Source organism: Puma concolor, chromosome A1 (assembly GCF_028749965.1).
Source record: "Puma concolor isolate L17-30 chromosome A1, mPumCon1.1.hap2, whole genome shotgun sequence".
Lineage (NCBI taxonomy): Eukaryota > Metazoa > Chordata > Mammalia > Carnivora > Felidae > Puma > Puma concolor.
The window spans coordinates 76,308,810-76,323,410 of NC_141667.1; the positions used below are offsets into that span (position 1 = coordinate 76,308,810).

Sequence of the window (14,601 nt, forward strand, 5' to 3'; positions counted from 1 at the left end):
CATGTCCTTCAGGACCAATCTTATAACTTGGTGGAGTCTCAAGAATTGAAAAAGGCCAAAGCCATCAGACAAGTGGTGGCTTGTCTTCACACAATTCCATGAAGGAGGGAAGTTTTCTGAAAACAGAACTAGGTAAACTTGTCTCTGGAGAAGTATGTCATAGCTGTGAAGAAACACAGCAAAACACACTTATCCTAAAAGAAACTGGTGCTGGATACCAGGACTATGGGCTCCTTAACAGTTGTCTGCTTTGATCATGGTGTGTGTAACTGAGCGCTTCCTCTGGATCCAGCCCTGTCTTAGCTACTTTTGGGGGAAAACATATAATCTCTGCTCAAATGGAGCCTGTATTTACCTGGGTCCATAAGACCCACATGAAATAGTCTTTTGAACAAGAGATTAAGAGTACCAGCCCTGGGTCTCACAGACTGGGATCCAGCCTCAGTCCTGCTAACTTGCTACCTGGGTCGACCCAGGTAATTCACTGAGTTTTTCCAAGCCTTTCTCCTGAACTATGAGGATAACAAAAGCCCTGACCTCCCCAGGTGAATGTGAGCATGGGACATAGTAAATCTGACCTTTATGAAATAAATCTCATTTCATGGAGATAGTCTCATGCTATACTTCAATAAGTTTTGATTCACCTCCTAGATTTAACATCTATTAACTGCATTTCCTTGGTCAAATTACTTAACCTCACTTGTCGCCATTTCGTGGTTTGTAGAATGTGGATAATGCAGCCCTCACAGTGAAATTGTTTTATAACCTTGCCACAATCAACAAGGAGTATTAAGACAATCCCTTTTAAATGTGAAGAATCAGGGCCAGTCTGCTGACATTTTATTCTTCACTCAAGACAAGGCCAAACAGCATTCGGAAATCTTCTGTATTATTTTTAACAGTATGTTGGTGAAATTTATTTTCCATTTTCCAAAGATCTGAGCCATTCAGATTACTTCACCTGGACAGAAAGGGGTTTGCTAGAAACTCCCAGTCAACTCTGCGGACATGACACAGCAACTAATGCAAAATGGGGGAGGTGTTCTGACCCTTTCCGTCACCTCCCTGGGATTTCAGAGTGGAGCCCAGGATGGGCTACCTCAACCGAGGCAGGTTCATTGAGAAGGGTTCTCTCTATTATTGATTAGAAATGCTAAACCAGCAGGCAACTATAATTTTCAGATGCACAGAGAGATTTCTCACAGGAGTTTGACAAATATCACGTTCTTTCCCCTCACTCATATGTACCTGTTGCTTTTCTTCTGAAAAGGGGGTACCCTAGTCTTACGGCATCTTACTTAAAAATAAGAGACCATAGTTCTGATTTGTTAATCTCATTTGGTTCTTCAAAAAAGGAAGAAAAATTTTAATTGTTTACTGAGTGTGAGAGGAATAAATAGGCCCATACAAAGAGCATATGACTAAAAAACTCCTAGATGAGATGATTAAATAATTAAAAGTATATAGCTCAGTGCTTGGTTCATAATAAGAACTCAACCTCAATAAATATTAGTGAGTGCACACATATACACATATATATGCATCTACGCACATACACACACGTACGTACACACATACACACACACTCATCCACATCCACACAAACTAAATGAAGCAATATAATTTAGCTCTCAATGATAGGGCACAGGCATTCTTTGTAGGCAGAGAGAGAATGGTGATGGCTCCAAGAGGTAAAAAGACTTCATGAAGGGAGAGGAATTAGAGCCAACCTTGAAGGTTGGCTAGAATATGAACAGGAAGAGGAGAGACAGGAGGACATGAATGGTGAGGGAAATGGAGGACAGGCAGGGAAGGAATGAGTGCTGTGTTCCTGGGACGGACGCTGAGGACAATTAATGAAATTGATAGAAATGATGGGGTCAGGTAATGGAGGGTATTGGGAATCAGCAGGAAAGTCTTGACTACTTATTTTATATTTGTTCATAAGTTTATCTATCTGAGGAGACAGAAATAGCACAGTGTATTATTCAGGGAAACAGAACCAATAGGAAGTGTGTGTATATGTTTATGTATATATACACACATACACACACACACAGAAGGGGATTTTAAGGAATTGGCTCATTGTAAGGGCTGGCAAGTCTGAATTCTATAGGGCAGTCCTGCTGGACACCCAGGGAAGAGTTGATGTTGCAACTGGAGTCTGAAGGCAGAAATCTTTCTTCCGGAAGACCTCAATCTCTTCAGAAATCTTTCTTCTGGAAGACCTCAATCTTTTTATCTTGAGGCCTTCAACTGACTGGATGAAGCCCACTAACTACATGGAGGGTCGTCTGCTTTACTCCAAGTCTACTGATTTAAATGTTAATCACATCTAAAAAATACATCGCAGCAATATCTAGATTAGTGTTTGACCACAGGTCTAGGCACCATACATAGCCTAGCCACTTTGCCATATAAAATTAGCCATCACACACAGTAATTTAAACAGAAGAAGTTTAACATGAAGAAGAGTTAACCAATGATAGGAAAGTAATTATAAAGACAAAAAAAGAGAACTCTAAAAGGAATCTTAAGGTAGAAAGAGAGAGTACTCAAGGAAGCATTAACTTGGAAATAGGGGTACAAGCCTCATCAGAGAAGGTTGGTTGCAGTCACTGGTTAATGGAAGATTTTGCTGGTTTGGCATGGCCAGAGTTGGTACCTAGCCTCTGGGCTAGCAGAAACAACCCCTGGGGCTCAGGTGAGCCAAGGCTGCTGGACAGGTATGCAGTGAGTCAGAAGTACTGAGTGTGTCAAGCACTGCTGCTGGTGTGAGGCCCAGAGAGCTTGGTGTCTGCATTAGAACAGCCACAGAAACAAACGTCCAGGGCACTGGTGAGGTGAGGTTGACACTTGGCCATGCAGAGTGAGTTAGGTACATAGAAGATGCTGGAGTGCCACTGTGGGTGCTGTTGACACTGGGAGTTGCAGAGGAAGTCTCCCTCTATAATAACCTAGTGTACTTTTAGGTACCTCTGAGGCCCGGGGGCCATTTCCTACACGGCCAGCTCCACAGGGCTGAGGAGAGGGCTAGAACACAGGCCTTGGTGTCTGGGGCTCCCCAGTATGCCACCAATGCCCAAATTGAGAGCTGTGGAACCCTGGAGAAGCTATGTCCTATAAGCACTTAGCACTAGAAGAAATCTCAAAGGCTGAGGAATAGAGAAAAATAGTACAATCTACAGGAACTAGGAAGAACAACCCTTCTTCCTGCAGTGTCCCTCCAGAAGTATGTGGTAGCAAGGTTTAATTTCATGCCAGCTGGCAAAGGAAAACTATTATAATTTTATGTTTAATATTAATATTAAAATATGAAGGTCACAGGTCACAAATCAGGCAATGAAGGATAAATCTGGAGCTCAGAGGCAATAAACTGGCAAGTAGTATCATGGGAAGTGCAATGGAAGCAGACCTTGGGTGAGTGATGTCAGGCCATTCAAATTACATTGTCAAGATTGTGCTGGCATCGAGAAGCTCAGCCAGGGGGCTGCTGTAGTGACATAGGCATGACAGGCCAAGACCTTGGATCAAAGTGCTATCACTAGGAATGAAGTACAAGTTTGGAGTGAGATATTTCAAAGGAAAAACAGAATTCTTGCTTTAGGTTATCATCCTGCCTTAGTCTATTCAGGCTGCTGTAACAAAAATACCACAGATTGGGTGGCTTAAACAACAAACATTCATTTCTCACAGTTTTGGAGACTGGGAAGTATAAGATCAAGGCGCTGGCAGATTTTGGGTCTAGTGCAGGTCTTCCTCCTGATTCATAGATGGTGTCCTTTGTATGTGTCCTCACATAGCAGAAGGGGCAATGGAGCTCTCTGGACTAATATCATTAATGAGGGTTCCATCCTCATGACTTAATCACTTCCCAAAGGCCCCACCTCTTAGCACCATCACATTGGGGTTTAGGATTTCAGCATATGGATTTTGGACTTGGGCACAAACATTCAGTGCATAACATACCCCAAATTACAAAAGCTTGGGGAGATCTGCAAAGAGATTAGAGAAAGAGAAACACTTTCCCTCAACTCTGAAGTGCTAAGTATGCTATCGTGTGTGTGTGGATAAACATCTGAATCCACTGAGGATCAGAACACTCCCTCTCAGAAGAACTGGGTCACTCCTTTCCTAATGAGGGTCAAAATAGGGCAGAATGAGGTAGGCAAAAGACCATGAGTAATAATGAGCATATTAGGTTTGGGAATCCCAGAGCCTAAGAACATGACCAGAAAAGGGGCTAAGGAATTCATTGTCCAGAATGAGACTGGCTGAAGACTAGCAAATCAGTCTAAGGCTAAAACCCATGGTGGGTCTTAGTACTTAGCATGAAGTCTGGCAGAAGGTACAGACACACTCAGTAGGTGTTGGAGAAAGGAAAGGAGCAAGAGAGGGCAGTAAGGAGAGAGAAATTCATTAAAGCCAGGATATTAATCCAGGCATGACTGGACTAAAAAGCAGCCTCTCGGGACAGAGGAAGGGAGAGCCATTAGTAAGCACCTGGCTCTTCCAACAGGCAGCTTCTATCTATGGACTGTGGGAGACTCTACGCATGAGTATAACCAGAGGCAAATACTGACTCCTCTGAATCCCTGAGTGAGGGGCAGGTTAACAGGAATCCAGGCACAGAAGTCAACCACTGAAATCAATCAGACTACCTCCCTTTTCTACCTTCTCCCTCTGTTCCGGCCCATCCCCACCCATGTCCCAGCCCAGCCCAGCCCTCCTCTCAGTAATAACCACTGCTGGTTCTGGAACAGAACTTTCCTCATACAGCATCCTGAGTCATAGCGATAGTGTAAGGACACTTCATTTGCACTTAAACTGATATAGGACCCCAGATACAGGAAAGAAAAATCCTCATTGTTATGTGCACTTTACACAGATGATCTCTTCTCATCCTCAAAAAGGAGGGTGCTTTTACCCCTATTTTACAAATGAGGACACTGAGATTCCCAGAGTTTAAGCCCTTCCCCTTGTTCATGTAACCTGTAATTCTTGGAGAGAAAAAAAAGAGACAGATATAAGAACTTACTTTAAATAAAGTTACTTTGACATCCATATTAAAGATGCTCAGTTAACAAATATACTAGGTTCTTACTCTTCATTTTCATCAAATTTCTACGTAAGAATGAAAGTTAACATTTATATATCACTTATGAAGTGCCAGGCAGTGTTCTGAAAACTTTACATATGTATTAACTAAATTCTCTTTCATAAGGAAACAGAGACACAGAGAGTTGAAGTAACTTGCCCAAGGCCACAAACATAAGGATTCAAACCCAGCCTGTCTGGCTTCAGAAACCACCTACAAACTGAGAATACGCTGAGTTCAGAGAGAAAGCTTGTAGGACAAACATTCAATTGCAGAGCTTAAGATGCAGAATATCTTGATTTTACAGTGAACCTGGTAACTTTTTGACAACTTTGGAAAGGTCATGACTATGACTCAGATTAACTACTCCACAGTCTTTCTGTTCTCAGTGGTTGGTAGTTGTTCTACTCTAAGGGTTAGTTGAGGAGCCAAGGGAAATGGTGACAAATGAGACATGTGACTGAGGCCAGAAGTGTCTCTTCAAAGCTGTAAAGCATGGGCAGCTCAGACTCCAACTTCATTATCATCCCTCCACTTAGCTGACTTTCTAGCAGGAAGCCTGTCTGTCTGGGAGCAGCATAATGCATTGGTCTGTGTGCACATGAACTCCTCCAGCCCCAAAAGCCACTTGTGTTTCCTGGAGCCTGGAGTCTCCCCGGTGCCAGGAAACAACATGATGCTGCCAGCCTGTATTTATCATTCCTAAAACATGGCTCCCTACTCCAAGCAAACTGAAAAGAAAAGCACAAAATTCTGAGTTTGCAGCCAGTTACCTCTGCTCGTGTTGGTGGCAGCCAGGCATTATAAAAGTAGGGAAAGAGCAGGAAACGCACTTCTATTCAGAGAAGAGTTCTTGCAACTGTGGGGAATAAAATCGTCATCATCTCCATTTCTTGAAAAAAGCAAAAAGAGAAACGTTAAATTCACAAAGCTCTGACAGAGAACCCAGTACCAGCCACAAACAAGAGTCTGACGTGCATGCTCTTTATTCTCTGTCCTCTTTTCTTCATCAATGCTTTCTTGCCTACTTGGAGGGAAAAGAGGAAAGCATAAATAAATAAACAAATGTATACATACATGTATGTAATAATCTTGAGTGGGTCATGAGGGGAGTGCAGTCCCTAGGGTCAAAACTTCCATTTAATCAAGAACGGAGATAGGTAACACAGGCTACTCCAGCGAAAGCATCCTGTATCTCTCCTTACCGTTGCAGGCTTTGCCGCCCTCCTGATCCAGTCAGCTATGACATGGACAGAGGCCACTGCCTCCTAGCTATCAGAGTGATGGTTTTCAGACACCAGGGAGGAGGGAAGCCTCCAAACTGCTGCCTACAGATAAAAGGCTCTGATCATCATTAATAAGGCTCCAAGAGGCACTCACCCCTCAATTTTGCTTCAACCTGCTAGCTTTAAATATAGCAGTCTAGATGTGTGTTTTATGTACCTTTCATGTGCTGTTTTGCTTTAGGACATGCTTTCTTTCCCTCTAAATTTATTTTGGTTCTGTTTTCCCCACTGAGAATTATCAGTTCCTTTTTCTGGCTAAAGATGCCTTTTTCCTCCTTAGTTTATGGATTTTCATGGCTATGCCTTTAGATAAAGTGAAACATGTTGGTATAGTGTCCTAACCTTTTCTCTCTCCTTAAAAAAGAGACGCAACCACAAAATATTTCTGCCAAGTTTAAACCAAAATTTTGACCAAAGCAAATAACTAAAAAAACCTCTGTAGGTAATTTTATTTTACCAGAAAGCCCAGGTTGCAGACAGATACAGATGTCCTTGTCTGTATTTTTCCTTATAGAAAAAATTTAATTTATAAGTGGATTCACTCTGGGTTGGGTTTTTGTCCTTATTATTTACTATTTCCCTTTTCTGAGCAGTCTGACCTTTGGAATCATTTCTGTAGAAATCTTATTTCCATGACAGACACTGTCAACATTATCCAAGGCCACCTGGCATAAACAGCCTAAATTCCTTTATCTCAGTTGATAGCTTCTGGACCTCACTAAACAATTCCTTGGTATTATTCTATTCAGCATCATTTCTATTTTACTCACTCTCGTATCCATGAAGCAACTGGATCTCTCATTTGGCTCAGGAATAAAAAAAAATGAAGCTAGAGTCTTTCCATTCCTTGAAAAGGAGAATATAAAGTTGTAGGGAAACCAGTCTTTTTTTTTTTTTAATGTTTTTATTTATTTTTGAGAGAGAGAGGGACAGAGCACAGGCAGGGGAGGGGCAGAGAGAGAAGGAGACATAGAATCCAAAGCAGGCTCCAGGTTCTGAGCTGTCAGCACAGAGCCCAAGGCGGGTCCAACCCGTGAACCACAAGATCATGACCTGGGCTGAAGTTGGGCTCAACCGACTGAGCCACCCAGGTGCCCCCTAGGGAAACCAGTCTTTAAAAATTCTTTGCTGTTTTCAATACCTACATAAGTCAGACTTTTGGCAGAGCCAGAGGGAAAGACTCAAACAGAACCCATTTAAGAATTAAACTGAGGGACTGAGTTTTGCTTAAGGGAAGAGTTAAAGACCCCAAGGGCATGGCAGTAAGACAAATTGGCGTTCTCATTGTTGTTTATCTCTAGAAAACATTTGATTGGAGAATACAGAACCACAGACCAAGCAGCGTTCGGATTCAACTAAAAGAGAACCTTTTCTAAACCCCATATCTCCACAAGAGTGGAGTTTAAAGGTGCATGGACTGGTGAAACCGAGAGAAAAGAGTAAGATGAATGAGCACGGCTGCAAGAGTACCACACCCGCTACGTGGGCTCTGTGTGCCTGGTCTTATTGCAGCTGCTCCCAGGGCCACAGCAGGCTCATAATCATGGACAATGAGGAGCAGCTGAGAGTAGCCAAAAGGGAATCCAGGCTGTGTTAGAGGCCATGTAAGAGACGGTAGCATTCAGTCTTTAATCTAATCCATTCATCAATCATTCATTCTTCTGACATAGCTGCTATTTGAGCAGAGGAAAAAGAGCCTCATAAGTGACTTAAGGCACTATTCTTGGTTGTGTCACATGCCATATGAATGTAGTCCTTTGCATTCTCTTACAGCAAAGGATGTGGAGAACATGGTAGCTCTAGAGTAACCTAATGGTGCTAATGCTGAGACTGACATATCATCTTATCTATAAAATGGGCCCAAAGGAAAGCAAATCAAGTGAGTGTTTGCTCTTAGTAAATGAGCACATCTGTCACTTCTCATGAGAATAAAATTTCCAGGCTTCATTTGTTTTCCCATATCTTTTTATAGTTTGCAATGCTCCTGTGAAAATGATATAAGTAGCCATTATGGACATGTAAAGCCTTTATCCTTATTAAAGCAAATGAAAATATATTCTTCTGACTTTTAATATCATAGTATTGACCATGTCCAATGATTACAACATGTGCTACTTTCTTTATATTTACTAAAACTGACTGAAATTCTACATCTCTGTCTCTATTCCAGGAAAGTTAGTGGCTTCAGGACATACTGTGTCTCCTAAAATGTTCAATATTATAGCCTTCAAATGCTGAATCTAAGATCCAGCAGTCTCCCAAATTTCCATGGCCCAAGAAGCCAGACACATGGCAGAAGTAGTGTCGAGGACAGAGACAGAAGACCAGTGTCCAAATTCTATTTCTATGTAACATTGGGGCATCTCATTGAAACTCAGTTTCTTCCTCTAGAAAATGGGGATAAGAGTGGCTTCCTATTTTATAGAGTAGTTATAAAACATGAAAAGGCAGAGCCCATGGAAATGTTTTATAAACTAAAGTGCCATACAACTATGAGATATTACTTTTGGTCAAAGAATATTTTTGTTTCCATCCACCCATGAGTAGCAAGAAAATTTCTGCGTATGCATGTACGCACATGTGTGTTTATATGTACCCATGCATGTGTATACATGTAACATGTCTCACACACATGTATTTACACGCACACATGTGTGTATATGTGCACATATAAATGTGTTAGGGGAGGGGTGAGAGGGTTTTCATCTGCATCTCAAAGGAAGTCGTTACCTAAAACTGGTTAAGAGCCTCTGGTATGGACGATGCTCCACACCATCAGCCATTAGAAATATGCAAATTAAAATCACCAGGAGATTCTACTACATGCCCAGTAGGATGGCAGCTATTATCAAAAAGACAAGCACTACAGACTATTGGTGAGGGTGTTGGGAATCTGGAACACTCATAGACTACTGGTGGGAATGTAAAATGGTATAGCCGCTTTGGAAAATAGTTTGGCAGTTTCTTGTAAAATTAAACCTACGATGTGACCCAACACTTTCACTCTTAGTAATGTACCAAAGAGAATGAAAACATATGTCCACACAAAGACCTGTGCACAAATGTTTATAGCAGCATTATTCAAAATAGACCAAAACTTGAAAGAAAAATCACCATTATCTTGTGAATGGACAAACTAAATGATGCATACCTGTATAATAGAATAATAGCTCAGAAATAAAAAGGAATGAAGAACAAATAAATGCTACACTGCGGATGAAACTTGAAAACATTACACTAAGTAAAAGAAGCTAATCACAAAGAACATAGTATATGATACTACTTATATGAAATGTCCAGAAATGGCAAATTCATAGGAATAGAAAACAGATGTGTGATTACCTATGATTGGAGGAGCAAGGGTGGCAATTGACTGCAAATGGGCTGAAAGAAAATTTGGAGATTGATGGAAAGTTCTAAAACTAGATTGTGGCAACGGTTTTACAACTCTGTACCTTGCCTAAAAAAAAAATCACTGAGTTGTACGCATATAGTTAGTGACTTTATGGTACATAAATTAAACCGCAATATAGTCATTTTTAGAGAGGACATGAATAGTGGACAGGATGTTTTGAGATATAATTGTAAAATAAATATAACAAAATATTTACTTGTAAAATTATTTTACTCTTGCATACATAGGTGGTATTTTAAAATACTGTCATTTAAAGAAAAGTGTTCTTGATTCTCTCTGTGCTGCAGTTTCCTGATCTGTAAAATAGAGATGATAAAAGCAACTACCTTGTAAGCATTTGTGAAGCAAAACCAAATAAGAGATGTGAAGAATTTAGAAGAGGGCCATACGCAATAAGCATGGAGTACATGTTAATTGTAGAAACTAACTAGAGATCTCATGTCACTACCAACCACATATATTTTGTAATGTGAACTTCTTTTATTTTTTTAAGAAGCTTTATTTTGTGATGGAGTGCACACATGTGCACATGTGCACACAAAACTGGGGGAGAGACAGAGGGAGCGGGAGAGAGTGAATCCCAAGTAGGCCCCTCGCTGTCAGTGCAGAGCCCAATGCAGGGGTCAAACTCATGATCCGCGAGATCATGATCTGAGCTGAAGATGGACTCTTAACCACTGAGCCACCCAGATGCCCCTATAATGTGAATTTAATTTTTTTAATGTTTTATTTATTTTTGAGAGAGAGAGAGTATGAGTGGGAGGGGCAGAGAGAGAGGGAGAGACAGAATCCAAAGAAGACTCCAGGCTCGGAAATGTCAGCAGAGGGCTGGCATGGGGCTTGAACCCATGAATTGGGAGATCATGATCTGAGCCAAAGTCGAATGCTTAACCAAATGAGCCATCCAGGCATCCCAATGTGAATTTCTTTTAATGTTTTTTCTCATAGGAAAAATGGGCATTAATAATTAACTATACTTTCCCAAGTTGGCATAAATAAAATGCATATTAATAGAGGGTATTCAAAAGGGATGTGGAAAAATATAATAGCTGGAGATTTGGAGTTCCATGGAATATATCATGGGGAGCATAATCAACAAAAACTCATTTGGGTTATAATTTCATTTCAGATCATACAGTCAATTATAAAAAAAATAACTTCAGTCCTCCTTTCTTCACTCATGTTCACTCTTATCTGCTTAGTTGCAGTGCTGAACCTCTTCCTTATCAATTACAGGATGAAGGAAAATGTTCGCCTCTAGAAGTAATAAAATTAGAAGGTGCAGAAGTTGGCATTGATAGCAGTTTGGGAAAACCATTTGTGTTTAACTGTGTGCCTCAGTCTGGAAATAGAACGTTTTGCTTCTGTGCAACCTCAAACCAAGAAATGAAAAGGTAATTCATTAATCTGTGATCTTACCAGTCTCACTTTGGGTGGAGGAATGCTTCTTCAATAGCAGTCTTATTGATTTGGGGGTTGGAAGTAGAGAAGGGAACAGCAAGTTTATAGTGTGAGTCAATCAACTATCTTTTTATTAGGTATGAAAAGTTGGGTCCTTCATTATTCCCCCAGTTTTTTTTCTATCAGAATTGCTAAAGAACTGAAACATTTTCTCCTAATTCATTCACTTTAGATCTCCACATTTTCTAAAAAAGCTTAATAGTGTCACGGTCACATCTAGCTTCCCTGAGTTACCAGGTTTATATATTTTAAGCCCATCAGATTGATAGTCCTAGCTATAAAAATAATGTAGTAGGGTTGCAATTTAGCACACTACAGGGAGATGAGCAAAATAAATAGTAATAATGTAGCTTTGTGGGGAATGAATCCAGTTGACATTTTTAAGCATACAACCCAACTGGAGGGGTAGAGGTATGCAGGCTTTCTAAGAGGGTAGCCTACAAATTCTAAGCATTTAGTGGCTTATGATCATTACTTCACTGTATCACCCTAAGGGAATGGAGATCACTGGTCAATCCAGTGAGTCAACTGAAAACTGCAATGTAAGTGCTGCTAATTTAGGGTGAAGGTACGATGGAGTAGAAGTAAGGGAGACTGACAAAAAAGTAAGAGGTCAACGATGTTGAGTGTTTCTTTAAGAGGAATTGGACTCAGTTCCAATCTTAAAGAGAAGCCTAGGTCTGAAACCTCTGAGACAAACAATATACTGTTCCTACTTGTAGAACATTATTAATTCAAATGCATGTTGCTTTAAAGGACTAAGAGGGAAATATGATGATGGTAACCTGACTGTATTTCAATTCAGGAACAAAATATTTGTTGGTTAGCTAATGTGCCCAAGACAGTGTTTTAAGTTCTCCACAGACTATTAGTATGATTAAATGCCAATTCTTGCCCTCAAAAAAGCTCAGAACTAAGAAGATAGGGCATTTGGTTGAATATTTGTAATGCCAAAGAAACATTAAGAAGTGCTATAGGAGAAGACAAAGTGGCACGGGAACTGAGTGTAGGGAGTGAGGATCTCCCAAGGCGGGGATGAGGGCAGAGTTTACAAAGGGTGTGGCACAGGATCAGACAAGCGTGCAAAAGAAGAAATGGAACAGAAAAAGGCAGAGGGAATAAATCAAACTTTGGGGAGAAGAGCAAGCAGTATGGTTTGATTGAAAGTTACAGGGTTTAAAAGAAAATTTAAAAGATTGGCAAATGGGGTGGATAGGCTGGTGGCTGGCTAAGGAGACAAGACTAAGAAAATATAGTCCTCAAGTAGGAGCACTAATGGTGCACTAAATGTGTCTACTCTGTCCAAGGAACACTTGGGGAGGGAGCTAAGGACAGTGACTGCCAGTCTTTCCATATTGTAATAGCCAGTGCCTTATAGTTATTAACACCAAATTGTTACTAGCCCTGCTGGTGGTAATTAATTCACATGCCTTGGTAAAATAAAGAGTGAAGAAATTTTATCTTAGTCCCTAATTAAACAGTGGTAAAGGAGAAGGATAATAATTTATTTTAAATATGCCTGGCGGAGGTGGGATTTTGCCATCCAGTAATACCAATTTCGTAAGAATGTGTTGCCTTTCGACCATCATCTTCCAGCCGTGAAATATATCTGAGTCTCAGGACTATTCTGTCTGGAAGATGGGTTTGCAGGCAGAAGAGCAAGCCCCTCTGAATGATACTTATCCAGTCCCCAAAGGAGAGTTCCTCTCATTTTACTGTCTTTCAGGTGGCTGGAGGCAATGGACAAAGCAATCCATCCTGTCCGCCAGGTAAGGTATCCTTGATATTCATCTCTGCCTTCATCCTGCTCTTCTCCTCAGAGGGGGAAAGGATCAAGTCAAATGTCATGCAGTTCACCCTGGGACTTCTCAGATCTGCTCTAAAAGCTGGGAAAGAGGATTTTAAGTTAACAGGGATTTCTATTCAGATTCCATGAGGGAACTTGCATTCCTGCTGTTCTTTTTATTTTCAGGGGTTTGTGTGACATTTCTCTCAGTGAACTCGCTAGGTAGTCACAAATTGGGGTGGGATTTCCATTTTACAGGGAGCAGTCCAGGAGGTTAAACCACTGCTTCTGTTTTCTTTTCAATCCCCAAGTACAAGATCTCAGGAATGTCCTAGGATAGAGCTGTAGGCTGAGCAGCATGTTAGAAATTGCATGTCGCATGTTCAGAAATGTACTGCTTAATGTTCATACCCTTGTTTTGGACACATATTAGCCCAACTTTCACTGTTCCTACCTGTTCAAAACTCCCAGTCTTGCAGCAATATACTTTCTAATTTGGGCTTGACCTTTAACTTCCTAACATCAACAGGTGAGTCATTCCTTTAGCCCCTAAGACATTTGATACCCCACTTTCTGAGCTAGTGCTATCACCTGGCTGGTGGGGAGGGGATTGCTTTTGTGCCCAACTGTTTCCTTTTTATGCTATGTGTAAGATTTCTAATAAGGTCATACACTTCCTTTAAATATGCTCATTTCCTCACCAAATGTCATACAAGCAAAAGGTATTTACTATCCATTATCTTCTCTACATGCTTCGGCTCTTACACATTCAGGGAAATTTGGATTGTTTGAGCTTAAATGTACTGCCCTGTGTCCTATAAGTGTCCTTTCTGAACAATCACTGGCATCATCATATGAGAAACAGCAAGACTTGTGTTTCATTTTACCTGGAACACAATGCTCAATACACTCATCCATCTCTCCAATGTGTCATCCTAACTAGGCTGATATTTGTAAGAGGGCTCTAGTCGGCTGATGCGTTCAGAGTGTCTGTAGCAGAATGAAAAAGGAACACCCAAGCTCCCCACAGGCTCCCTCTTCACAGCAAAGAATACAGCCGGCTCTGCATTCTGAAATCTTCTGCACTGCCTTTTTAAAACTAAAGAGCAAAATGGAAACTAAATATGGAAGAGAAACTGGCCGGCACCTGGTAGGGCATTGTGATAACGAGATGAAGCATTGCATCTACTGCCTCAGGTCAGGTTACAGGGAAAGCCTGCCTCTCAGGCCTATGGACCAAGGACTGCCCTCCAGGGTAGAAGATCTGGATTTATCATGACCTGGCACATCACTGACCATGTGAGCTTAAGGCCAGATCTGGCCTGGGGCCTTTAACTTGGTCCTTTGCACAAATGGGAGTTCTAAAGTGAAGCATGAACCAACGGCTGCTATTAGACACAGTAGACATGCCAGGAACAGGGGTAAGAGGACAATCCCAGTGGTCAGTGAAATTGTCTTTTGATTTCCTGACACTAGAACAGAAACCAAAGAGAAGGGACATGAATTCAGGTTTTCTGGCTAGTTGCTCAAGTATTAGATTGCCTTGGCAATAGAA

General features: G+C 41.0%; 1 protein-coding gene across 2 annotated transcripts in view; it reads left to right on the forward strand.

Moving 5' to 3' along the window:
• LOC147584243 (uncharacterized) overlaps positions 1-14,601 on the forward strand; it is a 124,871-nt gene that overhangs the window by 98,481 nt on the left and 11,789 nt on the right. For both annotated transcript variants that reach the window (XM_086687400.1, XM_086687338.1), the window contains exons 9-10: positions 11,036-11,193; positions 12,987-13,029. In XM_086687400.1, coding sequence (XP_086543526.1) covers positions 11,036-11,193; positions 12,987-13,029 — 201 coding nt within the window. The remainder of the gene's footprint in view (positions 1-11,035; positions 11,194-12,986; positions 13,030-14,601) is intronic.